Source organism: Triplophysa rosa, linkage group LG6 (genome assembly GCF_024868665.1).
Source record: "Triplophysa rosa linkage group LG6, Trosa_1v2, whole genome shotgun sequence".
NCBI classification, from domain to species: Eukaryota; Metazoa; Chordata; class Actinopteri; order Cypriniformes; family Nemacheilidae; genus Triplophysa; species Triplophysa rosa.
Genome location: NC_079895.1, coordinates 9,783,839 through 9,805,292, shown reverse-complemented (window position 1 = coordinate 9,805,292; position 21,454 = coordinate 9,783,839). Strand labels below are relative to the sequence as shown.

The 21,454-nt window shown below is 37.2% G+C and overlaps 2 protein-coding genes across 5 annotated transcripts in view; one reads left to right on the top strand and one right to left on the bottom strand.

Moving 5' to 3' along the window:
- The window catches only part of nalcn (sodium leak channel, non-selective), a 79,307-nt gene extending 66,828 nt beyond the window's left edge, over positions 1-12,479 (bottom strand). Inside the window, exons 1-9 of one of the 4 annotated variants that reach the window (XM_057335751.1) lie at positions 12,371-12,409; positions 10,554-10,645; positions 10,335-10,396; positions 9,486-9,626; positions 7,778-7,960; positions 5,778-5,861; positions 5,544-5,683; positions 5,328-5,456; positions 2,277-2,428 (exon numbers count right to left, since the gene is read on the bottom strand). In XM_057335751.1, coding sequence (XP_057191734.1) covers positions 2,277-2,428; positions 5,328-5,456; positions 5,544-5,683; positions 5,778-5,861; positions 7,778-7,960; positions 9,486-9,626; positions 10,335-10,376 — 871 coding nt within the window. In that variant the 5' untranslated portion in view covers positions 10,377-10,396; positions 10,554-10,645; positions 12,371-12,409. Of the gene's footprint in view, positions 1-2,276; positions 2,429-5,327; positions 5,457-5,543; positions 5,684-5,777; positions 5,862-7,777; positions 7,961-9,485; positions 9,627-10,334; positions 10,397-10,553; positions 10,646-12,370 lie in introns of all 4 variants that reach the window. The other 3 variants (XM_057335749.1, XM_057335750.1, XM_057335752.1) reach the window with 3 other exon arrangements.
- Positions 12,480-15,530: 3,051 nt separating this feature from the next.
- itgbl1 (integrin, beta-like 1) overlaps positions 15,531-21,454 on the top strand; it is a 44,344-nt gene continuing 38,420 nt past the window's right edge. Inside the window, exons 1-2 of the mRNA XM_057336630.1 lie at positions 15,531-15,754; positions 17,172-17,374. Coding sequence (XP_057192613.1) covers positions 15,663-15,754; positions 17,172-17,374 — 295 coding nt within the window. The 5' untranslated portion in view covers positions 15,531-15,662. The remainder of the gene's footprint in view (positions 15,755-17,171; positions 17,375-21,454) is intronic.

The following is a 21,454-nucleotide window of genomic DNA, read 5'->3' as shown; positions in this document are numbered from 1 at the left end:
ATAGGTGCGTTGTCATAGAAACAGCATATTTCAGTAGTAATTCTCTCCCATTCATGCCAATGTCAGTCAGATATCCTCTGCAGATAAATACACTGTGTTTTATCTATAATGTGGCGCTACACCATCAACAAATTACTTATGTAATTTAATAGATGTAAACCAGAGTGCACAAACTAAAAACAAGCTCTCTTTCATGGTGACCCATGATGCCCCGGCTGCGAGATGGCTGCCAAAGGCCAGCAGGAAGCATTGCACTCAGCTCTGCTTCCTGCCATTTTCCCACCAGGTCCTGGGGCCAAACTGGCCAAGGACACTTGCAGAGTCTTTAATGTTACCTTGACTAACCATACACATAACCTTCACAGGGACCCGTCAAATAATTAATTGAAGAGACCACTTAAGTTGTTTTTTCAACACAAAATTATGTTTAAAAAACATAAAAATATGTACAGTAATTCGCATTTAGGGTTTTCCTTGGAAAATTATGTAGATGAAATGCACTTGGCAAACTAAGAACTTCCATTACAAATCACTTGGAGATAAATCACTGTGTACAGACATGTCTGGCAAACGCAAAAGGAAAAAAACTCTATAGTCATTTAATTGTGCATGGCCTGAGAGAGTACTGTATATCAAGACTAATTTCTTTTCGATCTCAGCAATCTCTAGGGACTAATATTGTAAAAGCCCTGACTTTACCTTGGCTACAACATTAATACAATCTTAATAAGACCATCATATAAATAAATGCATTTAATCAAGGGGAAATATTATCTACAAGCAAGAGATGTCATAATGCCACGAGTAAAGCCAGTTGCCATGTAGTGTTAATGTAAACTTCCAGAAATCAATCATAATTTTGCAGCCCTGAATTCTGCAATCCAAAAAAAAACATTGTTGCAGTGAATTCAATCCACACAGTGATCACGCATGAATGGACACGAACGGTTCTTGTCAACTCATAAATGACATATCTGTGTATTGAAGTCTATAAAGAGGATGAAGGAGGGCCCTTTTGCAGATCTCAATGTTATGCAAGTCAACGGTTTCAAAGCCATGACTGTTTTTGTAGGGAAAAGCATCCCTTCATGGCTATTTGGAGATTAGTGGCACTGCTCTATGTACCTTTCAAGTGGATTTATCTCAAATGGGAACGATAAGAATGCCGCATTCTGGTTGGCGCAGATCAAGGTGCTTAAATAAACTGTTCTACTTGTGAAGCTGCTTTTACAATGCTTTGAAATATAAGCTTTGCCGTAAATATAACATTTCCTAAAGGCAGTGAGATGTGTTTTTTCTGTTCAACACAAAATGTGTAAATCAAGTGAAAATGCTTCTGTGGCACCAACGCTCACTAGAAAATTGCAATGAAATAACATCATTGTGGATACATTCCATAACAAAAGGTAAAGTGACATTAGCACAATAAATCGCCAGCAGGACAGCTAAGCTCTATAATTTGTGTTGTTGTTATAGCTAGCAGCAGAACCTCCTTGAAAGCACTACATTTGGCACTTGTGAATAAGAGTGGATTTTTGATTTATAAACTCAAGCTAAATTTGTAGGTGATACAACTGTCCCAGGGCAAAACTGAACAATTTGTCTATTTTGAAGTTGAAATAATGATAACATGAAGAGGTATAAGAAATAATATCAGAACATCAAACTGAATTATAAAATATAGCTAGTTTCATTTTTTTGAATGGGCAAGCCATGTTCAGTCATTTCTACAATGGAGACAATGTTATAGCTGCATTTCATAACTTTATCTTACGTACTTATTTTTAAGTGTGTTGAAAAAGGTGATGTGGGTTAAGGTAAAAAGACAGTTTTGAAGACTATGCTATGGTAGCCATAAATAGCCTATGCATGAACTATCAGAAAATAGTCTAAACTGATTTTAGATTAGTCATATTATCTTTCTATAATACATATACAAATGAAATTTAGGGGATTCTAAACACCCTTGTGGTTTATTAAAGTCCTCTAAATGTCATATTGTTGTAAAACAAAAGGAGACATTACAGGTAGTTAAAACTGTAAATAGTGGTACCTCTAAAAACTTGCTCTTGTAACCATTTAGTTAAACCCTTGCAACCACCTACCAACATCTCATCTACCTCACAGTAACAAGCTAAAAACGCATGGAACACTTTAACAACGCCCTAAAAATCACCCACCTCAACCCAGAATCATGGCAGTGGGTTATCAACAGTGCAGGCACTTTCTTCATGCTGGGTTGAGTTGTGCAAAAGCATTGCAATGCAATGACTCACCAAGCTCATTGAAGCCGCTATATCCCAGCTCCTGTCTGCTGAGCCCCAACTTTTCCAGATCTTTACACTCAAACCCTGCTGGACACTGATAACCCTCCCCATATGGAGAGCAGTGTGTATCAGGGATGGCCAGGCTGTTCCATGTCACCTCACTGGAAAAAGAGCATAGTGACCAAAGAATCATCATCACATGTTGGCATGCTATATCTGACCAGATTAACTATTGTATTGTAACAAATCATCTGGTGTTTGCTCACAGACTAGCACTTGTGTTATCATGGTCCTCTTTGGCTGCGTGCACACAGTCAGCATTTGGGATTGACATACAGTATGACTCATTGTGTGGTATAAACAGGAGTTCTATGAAACCGAATTAGGATCTTGAATTATATTCTATTTACCACACCAAAACGTTTTTTGTGCAAATACAATATTTTGTAAAATTTTTGCTTAAAACAGGAAAATATTAATATCATATGCACCTGTGCTTTAAGTGAATATATCTTATTTTGAGGAAGTTTATAATTTTACGTTAGAAAGACACAAAGTTCTGATTAAGAAAAAAACACTATCATTTCTCATGCAATTGTCTCTCTTTACAATAACTGTACGAATAAATTCATATGCTATATTCTGGACAGGCCGCTATATTTTTGCAGTTTGAATGTAACCTTAGTGTTTTTTAAATGAAAATAATCTATTCATTTTAACACACACACACACACAGTTTTCGTTTGGCCCACAGGTGTGTTACTTCAGGAGGCACTTGATGTCTCTAATGGACATTAATGTTTTTAAATCGGCTTGCCAGACATTCTTTCAAATTGTTTATTAGGGTCTGTGAAATGAGTTGGGATCAATGATTGCAGTATCACAAAGCCCAATCAGAGGCACAGTGGTGAATCAAAATAGCTCTAATGCCATAAATAACCAACCAAAGAATTCATGGCTTTAAAGAAACTGCACGCTTCATGATATCAATGTCATCTAAAATGATCCATTTTATTTCCAACTAAACATGTCTTTGATTATTACTACCTCAAATAAAAATACCAGTAAAACTGCAGAGACTGTATCACATACTAATCACCTGTCCTGATATGATATATAGCCTACAGCAGGGGTATTCAATTAAAGTTCCAAGAGGTCCGGTCTTTATATTTTCTTCCAAACAGAGGTCCGGACAATATGTTTTTTTTTAAATAAATTAATATTTAATCAATTTAGCCCACTTAGAAATATACTGTATACATAATATATTTACATTTGTTTGCATTTGGCAGACGCTTTTATCCAAAGCAACTTACATTGCATTGTACTAAAAATTTGTTTCTGACTATGTGCAATCCCCTGGGATCGAACCCATGACCTTGGCGTTGCTAGCGCCATGCTCTAACCACTGAAAAACCACAGGAAAGCTAGAGATAAAAGCTAAAGATATCTTATTTTATATTTTGATATCCACAGTATGCATGTATATATTGTATGTATTGTACATACTGTGGCTAGGGGGATGCCCTCTTAATAGTCTGATAATTAATATTTGCAAATAAAAACTACTGACAACAAACAAACAACAAATGTAATGTAACAATTAAAATGCTCTCATCATAAATAGAAAACAATTCACTTGCTAAATTAGCCTTTCCATGCCATTCATACCAGAACTACTTCTATCTTTAAATAATTTCCAAATTAGAACGTTTTTCATTACAAAATGTGACCCTGCTTGTGAAAACCCCCCAAAAAAGTATTTTTACTGTTTTCTACATAAAATCATCCTACAGAATATTTTGTTAAAATATAACAACAATATTTTAATATAATAATAATGTAATATATATAATAATAATTTAATGCCATTTTAAAGATTGAAATCTTAGTGAAATTAATGCTTGAAATTAATCTTTGATAATAATTAATCAGATTATGAGTCTTAGAGCCTGGGTTTTCACAGGGTCAAAAATGTTTACATGCTGATCATCAATAATGCTAATGCTAAATGGAGATAAAATCGTGTATGGTTCATAAAATATCACAAATCTGGTCGAAAGGTTGGAGACATATAGCAAACAGTAAACAGACTGACAGATAAAAATACTGTAATATTGCTGCACACATGGTTGATAATCAACAGTGAATTTTTCTAAAATAGATTTCTTTATAAAGCACGAACAACACCCAATACAAGTGTTATGCAGAGGACAATATTTTTTTTAATCTGTGCCTGATCCCTTTTAACAGCAAATGAATGAAAATATGCTTCATGTAAGTGCAGGGTCAGGGTGATAAGAGTTTGTTTTAGTCACGCAGTTTGACAGAAGGAGTCCAGGCTGCTGAAAAGAAGCGAGCGTTTGCAAAACGCCCAAGCAACACAGGAAACGTTAATTATTATGATTAGCGTTCGGCACACTCCTCTGTTGCGGATGGTTATGGCTCTTTGTTTTATAGTCTGCTCTGACGTGCCTCTCATCTGCGAATGAATATTAAATAAGCCTGGGTTTTAAAAGAGAACCACCTCCATACACAAACCGCATTAAGATTGTGCTCAATTCGGCTTTTGTCATGCCCTCAAGTTGGGAATGAAGTGTTCCGGCAAGATTTCCTGTTCATTTTAAGACATGAATTGCTATTGTCTTATAAAGTGCCTCCATGTGAAATTAGGATTTTAGAAAAATTGTTACTAAAACGTATTATTGGTTATTTGTGTAGGGGTGTTGAGGGTCATACTAAAAATGGCAAACTGTTATTAATAGCATTTACAGCTGCTGATGGGACTTGCATTTCAGAGAACAGATGTGTGTGGGAGCTGCAGAGAAACAGACAAGCACTTCTGATCTCATGCTGATGCCGTTGAAAACTGCAGCATAATGTCTAATCCCCTGATTCATTTTAGGAATAATAAACCTCAAGTTTGAGAAAAAAAACAGGCCACACAAATGGAATACGGAATCAGATATACACAAGATTGAACTTTTTTGTCATTACGTTAAATAATGACGTTAATAATGATTGTTTTGCTTTTGAACTGTGGTGATTAAAATCCCATACCCTTTCTTTGTACCATTGATAACGCAGTGATGATTAAAGGTGCCAAACATCTGAACGCCCAGGATTCCATACAAGAGAAGAAAGAACAGCAAAAATATGGACACGCTCCAGATCTGCTCCCCTGATCGCCTGAAAGGAAGTGATTTTTAAGTGGCTGACATGAAAAGAAGCTGACAATTCTTGCATTTCACTCACTGGCTCGACACTTTAGCTTACTTGAGAATGTTGGTTATCCGAGTGCGCGGCAGCTCAAATCGGAAGTAAATTCGGAAGGCTCGGATCATTATGAGGGCCCTGGGTATGCGTAACATCCCCCAGGGTGACATTTGGTCCACAATCTCTGCTATTTCAAACACCTTGGAACATTCAGTGGGACAATTAGAAGAGAATCCAGAATGCTTCATTTGAAATCAACTTTGGAAAATTACATTGAGGATAAAAAGTCGATACCTGAAGCACAAGGGAGACCCAGAGAAAGACCACCATTAAGCCATCAAACATGCACCAGCGGTCTTTAACATAGGAGTTCTCTCCCTGAAAAGAGAAGCAGGTGATAAGACACAGACTTTAATGAAAGTCAACAGGTTAGTGGCAGGTGGTCTACAGGTCTATTAAAAGACTGAGGCAGCTGTTAACACCGCAGCTATAGTAAAATTCAAGCGTGAGCATGTCAGAATACTTATCTTGCAAGACACTGTTTAGTTAACATGCAGGTCTCAACAACAAAAACAGCCCACTGACCTGGGACCAGTGCAAGAGAGTTTCAGCCTAGTTGATGGAACTGTCATGTGCCCTACCTGACCAATGCTGTGCTGTCACTGCTAAATCTTACATTTACTAATCAGGAATGTTTGTATGCCATCATTTTCCAGTAAGTGTGTTCGCAGCTGAACAGTGAATCTATAATGTAACTAGAGTATATCATTTCCAGCCATTTGAAAAAAATTAAAAACCCAGAAAATGTCTGTTAAAATAAAATAATGTTGTTGCAATTTCTGTTCAAATAAAAATATTGCTATTATTATTTCTATTTGTAGAGATTTTAATAAATATAAAAATCAGTAAAAAAAACTGAGCTACTGGAACAACAAGGCCAGCAAAACAAGGTGAACAAAACAAAACAAAACAAAGCGTCTCGGCACAAAAAAAACATAGAGTTGCTGTCCTTCTAACCCAGTATCTTCATATTTTGTGATTTGTATTATTTGGCATAGATCATTATTATTATTCACCCTCTATGTTTGTCACCGGGTTTTGCAAATATCTATCCCATAAAAAGTATTAAACAATATTTATCAAGTACAGTGTCTTTTCTATTTTCTGAAAAACAGCGAATCTAGACATCCGAGGTTTCGGAAGAACAGCGACGATATATAAATATAAGTAATAAAACTACTGGTGGTAGATCATACAATGGACACTTGACTGTAAATAATCTGTTCAAAAGTCATTCATATGCACCTTTACGCAGCTGGGGCATAGAAAGTTACATCGCAGATATGACATGCTCAAATTTGTTTTCTTAACCGCAGACTGCCTTCACGCTCCATTGGCCTTTCTTTGATGGTGTCAGATATTTCAGTGGCTAAAGCACTTGTCCTCCCGAGACATCAGCCCAGAATTCCCTAGGAGCTTAGAACCTTTGATGAGCTACTGTGCTAAAACAGATCTCACACTGGATCAGTACGCCACAAGCACAATTTATTAAATGGGTAGATTGTGTGACAAGGCAACTGGCAGTGACTGAATTCTGAACACTGTTTATACTGCTGCATTAGTTTTTCAAGGGAGATATAAATAAATGCCCTAATTTACAAGAGCAAATTAAGTTTTACATTAATTCAATGCTTACATTCATGCATTTAGCAACTGTTCATAATTCAGTTTTCAGAATGTACTTAATGATCCAAAATATGCCTGCAAACAATGATAACGAAAATAAAGAAAAAAAACATTCACAGATCATAACAAGCACTTAAAAGACAAAATTACAAAACAAATATGTGGGGCTAATTAAGTGAACAGAGGTCACTGATACTGCTGTGAGTCTCTCTTCTCCAATAAAATTAAAATGCATCTGTTAACTTAGCATATAATTGCTGCAAGGTTAATCACCCTGTCCTTAAATGATCTCAGGGCTAAAAGAACAAATTAATTACATTATCTTAAACCCGACTGCTTTTCACGCCAGAGGACAGATAAAGACATGAAAAGTCTTTATTTTCAATATGCATCTCTTTGCTGGTTCAGGAAGCGAATGATTCACTATTCAATGTCTCTCTGTGCTTGTTATCCTTGATTCACCAATTAAACTGTCCACACATTATTTATAAGTGATTAAAGGGCTCGCAAAACCCACTTGCCCGTTTATTCTCTTCCAAAGGACACAGTCTATTTTTTCTCATTCTATTTCTATTGTAAATCATGACAACCCTGATGTGTGTTGTTACCTTGATGATTCCCCTGATATGCATTTTGGCGATCATCTCTGCAGTGTAGAGGAACATCAGCAGAGTGTCCAGGGTAAAGGTGACATACTGTAGAGGCGGGTAGTGCTCGAAGGTCTTGGGTGTATTCATACACACCGAAATGACACTGATTATGGCACAGGCCCGCAGGAGAGAATGAACCCACTAAGGAGAAAGAGCACATCATCAATCAGATATTTTGAAACAATGGATCATTAAGGCACAACCGTATAGCTTACAGGGCTCTATACTGCGACCAAAATGCGATCATTTTTTTGTAACGTGCGAGGTAAAATTTCACAGGGTTGCATTGGTGCTAGTGCGTAAAACATTATTTTTCCCCACCAACGATTTATTTGAACATTTAATGTGATTTATAAGCTGTGAATGACGAGCTTGTGATAAGTGCAGGAAAGAGCGAGCAGAGAGCTCGTGCACTCCCTCTGTCTCCAAACTAAAGTGTGTGTTTGATTTGATTCGGTGTTGCGAAGACCGATCGGCATAAAAGCATCGCGGTACAGACTGCTCCATATGCTTTTAAAACACTCTCACGGAACATTGATGTCATATTCCGATCGTTCTGCGCAGCGCTTAATGAAGTCGAACACATCGTTTTCTGAACTGTCTCTCTCCCTCACACGTTAATCAAAAGCAAGGTCGGAACTCAGAATCCATGTGTCACATGGATATACATTATGTGCTCAAAAACATGTTGCCTTTTCTTCCCTTACAAGTGTTGCGCACATGCAGCTGTTATAAAAGAAAAATCCTATCCAGTGAAGTGTTTTCCGAGTTAGCTTCTATCTTTTGCGATGTCTTAACAGAAGTGAATAACAAACAAGCGCGTCAGTGTCCGCTAATGTCCGATTCGCAAACTAATGACTCATTTGAACTGATTTATTTTGTTGAAACAACTCATATGTCAAACACAACACATCAGAACACAAGTGTGCTTAGACCATTTAACAAGACTGTAAGATTAGTAAGACTTAGTATTTAAAGTTTATTTATGACAATGTGTAGTAAAGTACATACATATATAATCATTTAGTTCTGAGTTGCCTTTGAGTTTTGAGCTAGCAAATTTAATTTAATTTGTTTTAACAAATACAATGTTTCTTTGCATTTATTTTGGATTTAGTGGGCTTGCAGTTCACGAGTAGGGTACTTTTAACTGTGGATGACCATGGTCGTCACCCCCCACAGAAGACCATTTTTGACCCAGGAAAAACCATGCCTGTTAACCAATCAGGTTCGATTCGCCCCTCCCTACAAGCGAGCAGTGCATAGATAATAAAACGCAAGTGTTAAAGCGCAAATATGAAGTGGTCTATAGCCGACTATTTGTGACAAATTAACAGAACGATCCTGGTCATTATGCAGGGTCATTATGATTACTATAAAAAAGAGTGCCACCAAATTGTAAGTTGGTGCGACTAACTGAGAATGTGAGTCAGACAAATGCGACCAGTGGGAAAAATGAGTCTAGAGCCCTGGCTTACTTTTGCATTCGGTCCTAACTGAAGTCAATTTTGTAAAATGCACAATCACAGCTGATCAAAACACATCTGACGCTTAAAGGAATAGTTTATGATGAAGCTTATACATGATGAAGTATCTCACTTCGGACAGCTATAGGCCACACATTATTGCAGCCACATGGTGAAGTTTCAAAGATTTGTTCACATACTGGTTTGTTGATCCAAAGGATGTCAGCACTGTCTGTCAGTGTTTCATCTGGCCCAAAGTCGGTCATAGGCTGGGCCTCAACCCGCGAGCTCTGCTTTCTCTTGAGCATGCTTGGGCTGGCTGTGCTATAGAGAGAGTGGATCTGAAAGACAAAAGCAGATCGACCACACATGCTAACTTAAACAACACATCGAACAAAGCTGAAAAACTGTTTGTATAGCCATTAGTTTTGTTTTTATAAAAAAACAATATAAAAATAAAATAAGCTGGCACTGTTGTAAAACTGCACAGAAGGACCTAATGTATTATTAGTAAGATAACAATGAGTTTTAGGTTGAGCTGTCGGGCATGATTATGCAGGAAATCTCAATTTGACGTCAATGACTTCTAATTTATATTTTCTTATAGAAAAGTATGTGAAGTGACCTGCGAATTTATGCTTCAAGCGGAGATGGCGATATAATGTCAAAAGTTAAGATTGTACTTTTGTTGTGAAAAATAGCAAACAGTAGGCCTAAACAGCAGATGGGAAACATCTAATGCAGATATAACTACAGTGGCATGCAAACAGATTTTGGCTTCAACATGGGAACACAGATCTGTATGGTACCAGACAGTATGTATCGTAGTGTTGCACAGCCATTGTATCAAGCACATGATGTACATAAAACAAAGACTGTTGACTTCACACAGAAAAACAGACCTACCTTATGCAAAGATCACAGTGGATCTTCACAGTAAGACAAACGACAGGCAACCAATACTGAGACCGCATACTATAGGGCCTTTCTTATGAAGGACAATACTAAAACATGAATATCACACACTCACTGAAACAAAGCGCACATACCAACGGGAAAAGTAAAGCTGAAATTGCTCCAGCACTGCACATAACATGCGATCAGGCATACCCTGTAAATAACACACAACAGTTAGTCAACATGGTATATGATGTATCAAATGGGTACAATTATATCGACAAATAATGTCCACCACATCAGACAAGGATATATGCAACACTGAGTGGCGGAGGAGTGGACGGATGGGATCGTGGGACCAGGTTACTCACGGTCAGGCTCCTCATTGGTGCATTCATTCCTGGCATAGAGAGTGGTGGAACTCCGTATGAAAGACAGTTAATATGAGGGGTTGAGGCCTTTCCTGCAATAACATCATAAGTCTTTCATTCTATTGATGGACCATTACTTACAGTATAAATGAGTCTATTCAATGAATGCTACATCACACCATTAATATCAATTTAAAAACAGCATCTAATCCTCTTAGATGAACTGTAAGGGTGGACCTCACGTTGATATATCATATAACTTGATAAAGAGCATTTTTCTCATTTGTCAGCATTTCTATATCTGCTTTAACAGAAAATACAGTACATTAATGCCAAGGTCACTTGTAGGTTATTTTGGAAGAACACAAAAGTGTGTGCTGTCACTCTGTTACAAGTTCAAAACTACTACAATGCTGAATCTATAAAGTAAAGAACATAGTGGCCTGCTCTGAACAGTTTCTACATAGTCACAGGCAATTTGCAAAGTAATTGCTACAGTTAGCATATGTTGATAGATAGAGATTTGAAGACAAGTGAAAACAAAATTATAGGGTGTAAGTGCAGTAATGTGGGAGTAAGTTGCAGAAGACTACAATTAGTTTCACTTCTTCAGAAAGGACTATTTGCCTAAAGGCAGGATGCAATCACTAAACATTTTAATGGTGGCTGTAGAGATCCAGCGGTGTTGTGAGTTTGCTTTTAGACTCATTTGTTACATAAGAGCTTTGCATTTTAGATTAGATTAGAGGCTTTTGTATGTAAAATGTGCTACAGAATAATTACAATAACACTGTGACGTTCAAACACTGCAGATATTCACCAAGCTACATATCCGTTCCTAAATCACATTTTTATTTTCAATTACTGGATCAAGAGAAAATCCAGAAAACAAGAATGAACAATAAATAAATGCAAATAAATAAGCAACCACCCCCTCAGCTAAATAAGTTAAGCTCAGATAGTTATGCAGTTCATCACAAATGCCAACAACAATAAATCTGTGGCCATGTTTGAATATTGAGCAGAACAGCAAAGTTGCTACCAACTTTCTCAACAAATACTTTGTCTGTCTGTCCATCTGACACTCTCTCTCTCTCTCTCTCTCTCTCTCTCTCTCTCTCTCTCTCTCTCTCTCTTTCTCTTTCTGTTTTTATGCTTTTACTGATGTTCTTGTGTATGTTTATAAAATCTTAAAAATCAAAATCGCTTTGTATTAATCTTGAATTAATTGAAATAAGACTATTAGGATCATGCATTTAAGCATCCAACTATTCTGCACAAGTCTGCCAATTTTACATGCCGCCGCCGCCACCACCACAAGCCACAGCAGCATGCAATCTTCAAAGATTTATTAAATGTTAAAGCATAATGTGCAAAACATAACATCACTGTATGTCAATTTACTTAAGGCTATGTGGCACACTTAGAACGCAATGACATCAGGCCTGATACGGGAGATTCCCCCTGCTGCTCCAGTGTTACCATGGCAACAGAGGAGAGCAGACTGCTGCTGCTATGCCGCTATACCTCTCACTGAATGTCCTTTTAGGCAAAAACACACGCGATACATAAAATATACACCATGTCGAACATCACACAGCTTATAATATTGTCTAATTCTGACACAAACGTATTCTAAAGCTTTTGAAATCTATGAAACCGCTGTATTTTTAAACAAGGGCCTTTAGCTACGCAGTCGGTGTATACACTTCCTGGTAACATGCAAACAAGCCGATTAAAACGAAATACTTGTTTTATCTGACACTGTATCCGAATTTACGCGTCCACGCGACAAAATAAAAGCTCGTTTGACTTACTGGTTGTTGAAGTATCGTCTTTAGTGCAGTGTATAGTCCATGACTCGTTGTATTGTGCTAGAGCTTCAGTCACAACAGCCGCGCGACAGACGCTCACCGGACGCGCGTGACCCACTACAGCAGAACGCACGAGATGAAATGCTGCAGGCCTGAGCATGTACACACTCAGGATTTTTATTTACAGCTTTGTCATTTTCTAGCTCAATTCAGATGAAATATAATTGAATTGAAAACTGAATTTGATTTATTTTTTAATTGTTAAATGGTCTTAAATAGGCAGCAACTTTAACCTAAATACTAATAGAAACGAGACTGCTTTAAAACAAACGGCTAAATATAAATTACATTTAACAAAAACGACAAAGAACAAAAACTAATAATATTTACAATATGAATAATTATTCTCAGCATCATAAATAGGAAAAATTGTTGTCATGACCTGGATAACTTAAGTCCCAGTTGTGATTGAAAGTGGTTTGAAATTTGAATTTGAATTGAACAAATGCGAACTAAAAATTCAAACTAAACTTTCAATATCATAATTTTTAGAAAGATCAGGTATTTTCATAAAGTCATGTGTTGAACAGCCAAAACAATATTTTGATATTCTTGCCAGTACCTTTTACATTTTTGCTGTTTCATGAAGCTTTTGTGATGCTTATAAGATCTGTTTAATAGGCCTACTGTATTGTGACAACACAACATGTCTTATATAAAAGGTCAACGTGTGTTGAACGAACTATACATCTTTATTAAATGAAAGTGGAAATATTGTAAATAGAGGAGGCTAATACAATACTCCCGTTTACAAAATTAACTTTTACAGTATTTTGTCTGTTACATTTAAAACGGAGTTTCTCGAAAAGGGGGCGCCCGAGAGCACCTGGCATACAGCTAAAATTACATGAGACGCACTTCCACGCGTAACTTTTCAAGAACAATCTACAGCACCTACAGCGAACTTTGCAAGCACACAAAGGACAGCCAGGTAACAGAAACAATAGGCCTACACAATAAAATAAAAACAAGGAAGAAGAGATTTTACATAAACAAGACATTTGTCTTTCGGGAGTTAATGAGGAAATTTTTTACCGTTTTTGTATTTTTTTTTCTCTCTTTCTCATCATAATGATTTATAATTTATGTTATGGTTTTTGTATACAGATTATATGAGTATGGTTTATTTTTTCCTGTTGTGTTTAAGAGCTTTCGCCACTCCTACGAAGTACCCGCTGTCTGTGATTACTGCTTAAAGCCACAATATGGAATATTTGGACCGCTAGATGTCGCACTTTCGAAACAACAACAAAAGGCGAAGCTAGGAGAGTGGAATCATGGGACATGTCGTTTTCACCATCCAGAGGCGTATGGAGATCGCCCATCATGTCCACAGACGAGGTAATGAATTAATTTTATTTTATGTCATCGTAATGAATTTGCAAGAAACGTGGAATGTAATGCTACGTTAACCCGCGACTGATATTGGACTTTGTCCATTAAATGCTACACAGTTTTACGTGTTTAAATCAGTCATACAGTCGTCGTTTAAAAAGTAAATTTGAACGAACCCACAGCATTTACAAGTAACGTTATTGGCTACATATTTTTGTGCGACATATACTGTATCTCTTAGGGTAACTGCATTCATAACTATTCAAATAATCTGTGCATGAGTATTTCGAGTACAATAAAAACATGTGCTTATTTGTCTATTAAAACACATGCAAGAGCGGAGTCTGTGTCGAGTCCAAGTTGGTCGCGAAGCTCTCTCCATTTAGAAAACGCCACGCCGATATTAATCCTTGTTTTATTTCTTTGTTTGTCCATAAGCCTTGCTTGCCTCATTTGGCCTACGTTTACACTTTTTTGGGTTTCCTTTACTCGCCAAAGAGTAATCGTGATCCATAATAACAGAACAACAGATGCTGCGTCCCAGATGCTGTATAACCACTTCCGCATTTGCGTGTTGCCGTAGTTTCTACAACCGGGAACTGAGGGTAGTGTGGAGCACCGGATATTAAGTCACTGATATGCGACAAATACAAGGGAGACAAGGGACAGGCCATTATTTTAAATAGGAATTTCTATGGATTTGCACATTCTTGGGAACATTTGGGATAATGTAAGTACACAACTGCATGAAATATATCACACTGTGCAAGTGATTTTTGGATATTTCACAACAAAATATTGTATTCTATATTGTGGCTTTAAGTAAAGTAACGTGCACTTGTTGTGTGTCCTGAAGAAGGCTGTGTAAGCCGAGACGCGTAGATTTACTCTTTCACATTTTTAAACCATGTAGCCCTGTCTGGTAAATGCTTTTTAACTGTACCACACGAGTGCCTTGGAGTATTTTTCTATTTTTGATAATACATTTGTCTTTGTTGGATTTGTGAATTAGCCTTCAAAATAAAATATATCACATGAATTAAACAATTCATACAAATAATGAAAACAGAACAAAGACCAACAAAACCTATGTAAAAAGTACGTCAACACAGCCAAGATCACACTTTTCGAGTTCGAGTGATCATCTCTTTTTCAACAATTACATATTTAGCTTGACAGCTGCAACTTTATTCTGGTAACGTTAGCCTAAAACATTTATCTAAGTGAAAAGCTAATAACTGAAGGTACATAAAATCTGTTCTTTTTCGTTGTTTTTTTACCATTATAAATCCAGTGTTGCAATTTTGAAGGGTGAACAACTGAATCGCATAACAAAGAACAGTTCAGAAAGCCATTTTCTAAGTGTACACAACGCAGAGACTTCCAGGTAGTAATTAGCTATTTTGATCACTTGATCCTGAATACCTTTATTTATGTAATCTGTAATTTAGTGTATGAATTTCTTTACTACACTATAGCATTTACTGGTTTAAGTCAATTTAAAAATATATTTTTTAAATTTTATTAATATAAATTTTTAAATTTATAAATTTTATTATTACATACATCTATGTAATATTTGTTACAGCAAAAACTTTTTTCTGCAATTAAAGACACACAAGCAACCAAAGACAGCCTTTTATGAGAGGAAAGCAGTGCAGAGATATTAAAAGGAACAACTGTTTTTAATTATGGTGACCAAAAATTTCTTTCCTGGCATTTTATCTCTTACCCGGACTTCTGCCTTTGAGAGTCAAACCTAATGAAATGCATTCATATGGAGAGCTAAGTTGGCCTCTCAAGAGTTTGAACTGGATTTGGACAGCCCGTTCTTCCTCTGCCTGGAAAAGTGGAAATTCCTGAAGTCGCTTCACTTAAGGTTTCTGGTGGGGATCTAAACATGCATGCAGAGACTTTGGTGAACTCCGTCTTACTTTCTGTGCTTTTGATATTGCTCTCCCGCGTTGAAGGAACTTTACTGCAGTCACTGAGGTAAGTTATACAATGTTTTTTTGTTCAGTTCTATATTTCCTCTGTGCAACCAAGTTTTGCTGACAGACTGGGTTTTTACATAGGAAAGTTTGTGTTGTGTAGTTTGAGGTTAAGAATTACAGAGTGCTTGTAGGTTTATGTCTTGAGCTATTTTGTTTTCTTTATTTTTTGCATGCTTTTACAGCTCCAAAAATGTGCCAACAATATTTTTTTTTGTTTTACTTTGTGCCTCTAGAGCCACGTTTAACTTCAGTGTACTGGTTTTCACAACATATGTGCTTAATAAACCCTTTTAATCACTTCCCTTGGTTTTGACAATACTCCACGATTGCTTGACTGTAATTTTTGCAAATGAAAGACATTTTGTAAATGACTTTAGTGGTTTAATCCTAGCACGTGCACATTTACCCTAATGCAATTACATATGTGTGACAAAGCATGTTTATTGTATATGCTCTGACTGCATTGCACAAAAGTTGTCTTACAAATTGGAAACAGAAAGTGAATGTGCTTTTGTGGCTGACAAACTTGTTCCATGTAAGTACAACCATATCAAGCCCTTGAACACGGTTTGCTTTAAAAAATGGTTATTTTTATTATCCTGTAATGTGAGAATGTCCAACTGCAGAGAAGAAAAGCAGAAGTGGAATGTAAGAAAGCTACCAAATGAAACATTTTTCACATGGGAACTTGGGTGTGAAAATAATAAACAGTGAAATACTGTCTGACGTCTGTTTTGAGTAGGTTTGTTATGAAATTCTTGTTCTTGGTGAGTTGGACACCATTTTCTATAGATTCCTTACCAACATGTGCTGCTGCTTAACCTATGTTTGCCACCACTGTAAAGAATAAATTGTATTAAAAAAAGAAGATTTATATTTTGTAATATAATTAATAATTTAATTCTATTATATTTCGTATTTTCATTAGGTCTTTTAGTTTTATTCTGCTTTTTCCAAACTCAGATTCTCTTTCATTGAATGAACAAAATCTTCCTCTAGTCATGAGCTTCTGCTGTTTTAAGATCTGTTCAGAATCATATCTTATGAGTCACGGCTGAGCCGTGACGGCTCCATTTGCACTAAAGTAACTATTTCCACATGACATCAATTATTGCATTTATATTCCTGCCAGGGTTTGTTCTTTAGCTCACATTTTAGTTTGTAGGCTCAGGTAAGACACAAAGACAGGAAATCCAGTAAATTATTGTTGACTCTGTTAAAAACGTCCATCTTCAAAAATAAAAGATTTTCCACAATAAGAAAGGCAGTCTGGTTTTAATTACTGGTAAAAGGGAAGATTGCAAACCACCACCCACCCACCCACCATCTGGCATATGTTCACCTGCAGGCAGCGAACAGAGGTTTGATGTGGAAGGCAAAGGTCAGGGGTTGACTGAACACTCTGTGTTTTGCAGGCAGGTGGGTGGAGAGTGTAAGATCTCCACCGAATCATCACTGAGGCGCTGTCGGACCTCCGATGGGTTGATCTGTAGTGGGAGAGGCGAGTGTGAATGTGGGATTTGCATATGCCAGGTTACTGAACCCGGAACGTTCTATGGACCGCGCTGCGAATGCCATGACTGGCTCTGTCCAACATATGATGGAAAGACGTGTGGAGGTAAGAGCCCTAATACACAGTTCCCACTTGATGGTCTGTTACTTGTGAATGTGTTCTGAAAAGAAGGTCCTGTTGATATTTGTAAATCAAGCATCCCGTGGTTTAGTACACCCCCGCCTTGATGTCCCATGTTGTGTGTCATTAGCTACATTTGAATCAAAGGTCTCATTTGAATTTCACAGTGCTTCTGTTCAGCCGAACAGGCAGTTTTTCAAAGAGCTCTTTTGGGTGCCATACTGCTGTTCTGTAACCCTTTTAAAAATATTTTACAGACATCACTTCAAAGGAGTTTTACTAATACTTGGCGATGTTGGCTGTCATTGCAGTCGCTTCCACTGGATGGTGAAGGTGCGCAGACTTTGTTGTGAGCCCACAGAAATCCATTAGCTTTCTGTGCATGAATGCACACACTCAAAAGAGTCAAAAACAACCTCTGACTCACCTGACACTCAAACCATTGACAGCTTCATGACCTGCTGATGGCATTTATAGACCACATAAAGGCCATCTTATCTTTATGAGGATACAATAGTGGTGGTAGTGTGAGATATTTTACACTCCATACATAGTAATTTTTTTTAAGGTCCAGTGTGTAATTCTTTGGAGGCTCTACTGTATTGACAGAAATGGACTATTGCTTACTAACTCTGTCTTTTACTGCATGTACACTCACATTCAGTGTTTCCGTCTTTGTTTCTTGGCTACACGTGTGTTTTTTTAGAACAGATACTTAATTTATTTGTTTTTAGGTCTGTTGTTTAAAGGAGCAATGTGGAGCTTTTAGCAGCATCTAGTGGTGAGGTTGCGAATTGCAACCAACGGCTCACTCCACCCCTCCCTTTCGAAGCACTATGGAGGCTCTCACAGGACAAAGATGTCGTCATGTTTTCACTTCTTTGCTGAAGGAGATAACAAGATAAACAATGAGTGCAGAGCGCTGTTAATAAATTGCTAGAGACACCGCCAACACTGACAACGTTAAGTGTGTTCCAATAATCATGGTGTATGGTCGCCACCTAGTGGCCATTTTCCAGTATTGAAGTTTGCGCAGTGTTGAGATTTAGATCTCATTCATCGTACATCAGTAGCCTTGTTTCGGTTCACAACGCGAATAATCTTTGCCTTGGAGAAAGATATGCCTGTAAGTTTATTTACTTTCCATAAGCGTTCATATTATGTGTTAACGTAATATTGATTCTTGGAAGTTAAACTGTGATCGATATAATGATAATGAAAGAAAGTCCCATCGCATCACATGTACACCCATGTGCAGATCGCAGTGCACGCGTTTATATGTCGGCTATACCAAACGAATTAATGTGCAGTTAGTAATTTCATATCTTGTTTATTGTATGCCAGTTTTACAAAAAAAAGAGAAAGCATCACAGAAGTAAACATTCTGGAAAGGATAAACTGCTTTGTGTGTTTGTTTGCTAGCAATCTAACTTCTTCAGAGTAACGCAGTTGTGAGGACAGCATAGTCCGAGTTAGTTTAGTGGCGGAGTGATACAAACAGTCAGTGAAGCGGTTCAACGGTCAGTTCCCGTGATGATCCTGGTGGAATATCTCACGGCAATCAGCCAATCAGATTCGAGAACCAGAGAGAACTGATGTATAATTATTTATATTATATTGCATTTATGTCACTAGATCCTCCCAAAAATTACGCACTGGACCTTTAAAAACATTGAATTTGTGTTGCCTGTGAAAAAATCTAATTGAAATTGATATGTAAATTTCCAGTAATTATAAAAAATTAATGTAACAGTTCATTGAACAACAGTGTTTTTATCATAATGCTGTTACCACTGTTTAAAAAATCGCTCTAAGCCATGATAGGTTGTTTGTTGCACCCTATATAAATTAATTCTGCTTTGCGTCATGAACACGCTGTGGTTTCTTTATAATAGCATAAATATTACCAGAACAGCTATGAGTTTGGCTTGCTTTCCATTCAATCATTTTTCTGATCATTATGTTTTATCTGACAGCTGGTGACCAGCTGTGTATGATTCCGTTTTGCTCACATCTCCTGTGTTTTCAACAGGCTGCATGTTATTTGCATATGTGAGTATTTCCTTTTTATATGTTGTCACAGCATACTGTGAAAATCAGATGTATTTTGTGAGATTGTAATTGTCTTCCCAGACTGGGAAAAATGGAGCACGATTACATGGTCTTCTTTGCTTTTTATGTGACCTCGTTTTGCTTTGAATCTGTTATTCTTCAACTTTGTGGGAAAGAGCTCAACGTGGCAGTTTCTTCTCACTTTTCTCATTGATTTTTCCCTCTTGCAACACAAGTTAATACACAAGTTAATTAGGTTTTTAAGGAACCGTGTGAAAGATTTGGCACAGTTTCACTCAACGTTTTTCCGTTGGAGCTGTCTTCCATCTGTAGAAATGATCTCAGCTATTTGGTGTGACCTTCCTTTGGTCCTGTGGTGTGACGCATTGCCTTTTCCCATCAAACACGTGCAGAGTTTATACGCAATCTGCAGACGTTTTTTTGTACTTTTTTGTGTTGATTTTTTGGGGAAAAACATTTTAATTGGTAAAAATAGAACGGAAATATCTGAAGAATACTGTATCTGATACATACAGGCATTTACAGGCATTAGCCAAAATGTTCATTGCAACATGGTAATGACATTGTGTAATGTGTAGAACATTTCTGCATAACTTTCTGGAGCGATCTGTGTGTTCAAATTTCATGTGGGCCCAATAAAAAAAACTAAGTGTCTAATAATAATGTTTATGTAAATTCAATGCCAGCATTACTGTATAGATATATGTATCATTTACGCTCAAAGTCATGTTTCATGTCAGTTGACATCCCCAGGTTCCTTTGCTTTCCGAGATGTGTTTGAGTTAGCATCACGTGACTTAGATGAGTTATATTCCATGTGCTCATGTCCCAGTGGAGCTTTGTCTTGAGCTTTCTTCATTACTGTTTTTATTGGTGGAGTTCTGTTTTACTCATGAACGCACTGAAGAAAACGCAGGGAAATGGAATTTAGGATTATTACGTAACACCTGGCAGCTCCTTAAGGTAAGAATTTTACACCAAACACCAATGGCACTATCTTAAAAATTCATACAGGTTTAAAATGACAAGAGTGTGAGTAAAGGATGACAGAATTTTCATTTTTTTGTTGAACCATCACTTTAAGAGTATGTCATACAGTATATACATACAGATTAAACTTTTTTAAATGCTTTTGTCAAGAGTGATGCTACATCTTGGGTGTGACAGCAGAGATTATGGTTCAGATAAAACAAACATGTATTCTAGTAACCTCATGTCACCATATGGTGTGGGTAGCTCACACAGCGGGTCTGATCCACACTTCAAATTACATGGAAAGGTCACATGCCTTCCGGGTTAATATGTGCTTGGGCATAGTGGAAGAGGAAATTGTGTCCAAACAAGGGTCACCACTCTGTCGTTTCACTGCAAATATGGGTGACGAGGCCAAAAGCGACACTTTAATTTCCTCTATGGTTTTTCGACCGCACACTAATTAGTGGCACAGTAAAATGTCAGCTGAGAAGAAACTTACTTTCTGATTTTTGACATTTTATATAGCACGTGCCTGTTCATCCTTTTTTATTGTGATATATTACTTTCTTTATATCAACAATATAGCTAAGAGGACACATGAAGCCCTGTGGGGGGTCTGTAGGATCCAAATACACACATATGAACACCATGTTCAATAGAGCTTTGATGTGTTCCAACTACTAGGCCACAGCTCTGAAAAGTATCATATATCATAGATTACCTTTAAACTTGTCTATAAACCAATACACTGCCCCTCATTCTTTACATGATTTGGCCTGTCTTCATGGCTGCAGGTCTGCTGTAGGTATGCAGCATTATTAGCCAGGACAGATGTGTCCCTCACACCCAGTGCTGCCCAGCCTAGCACATAATCATTTCACGCTCCACGACACAAAGTAGACGAACAACAAGGGGGAAATAATTACCTTACTGAAGTTTGTTATATACCAAGCCACTGTTTAACAGGCTGCAGGATACAGAAGTCCTATTTTACTAAAGATTTGAATAAAAGCAAAA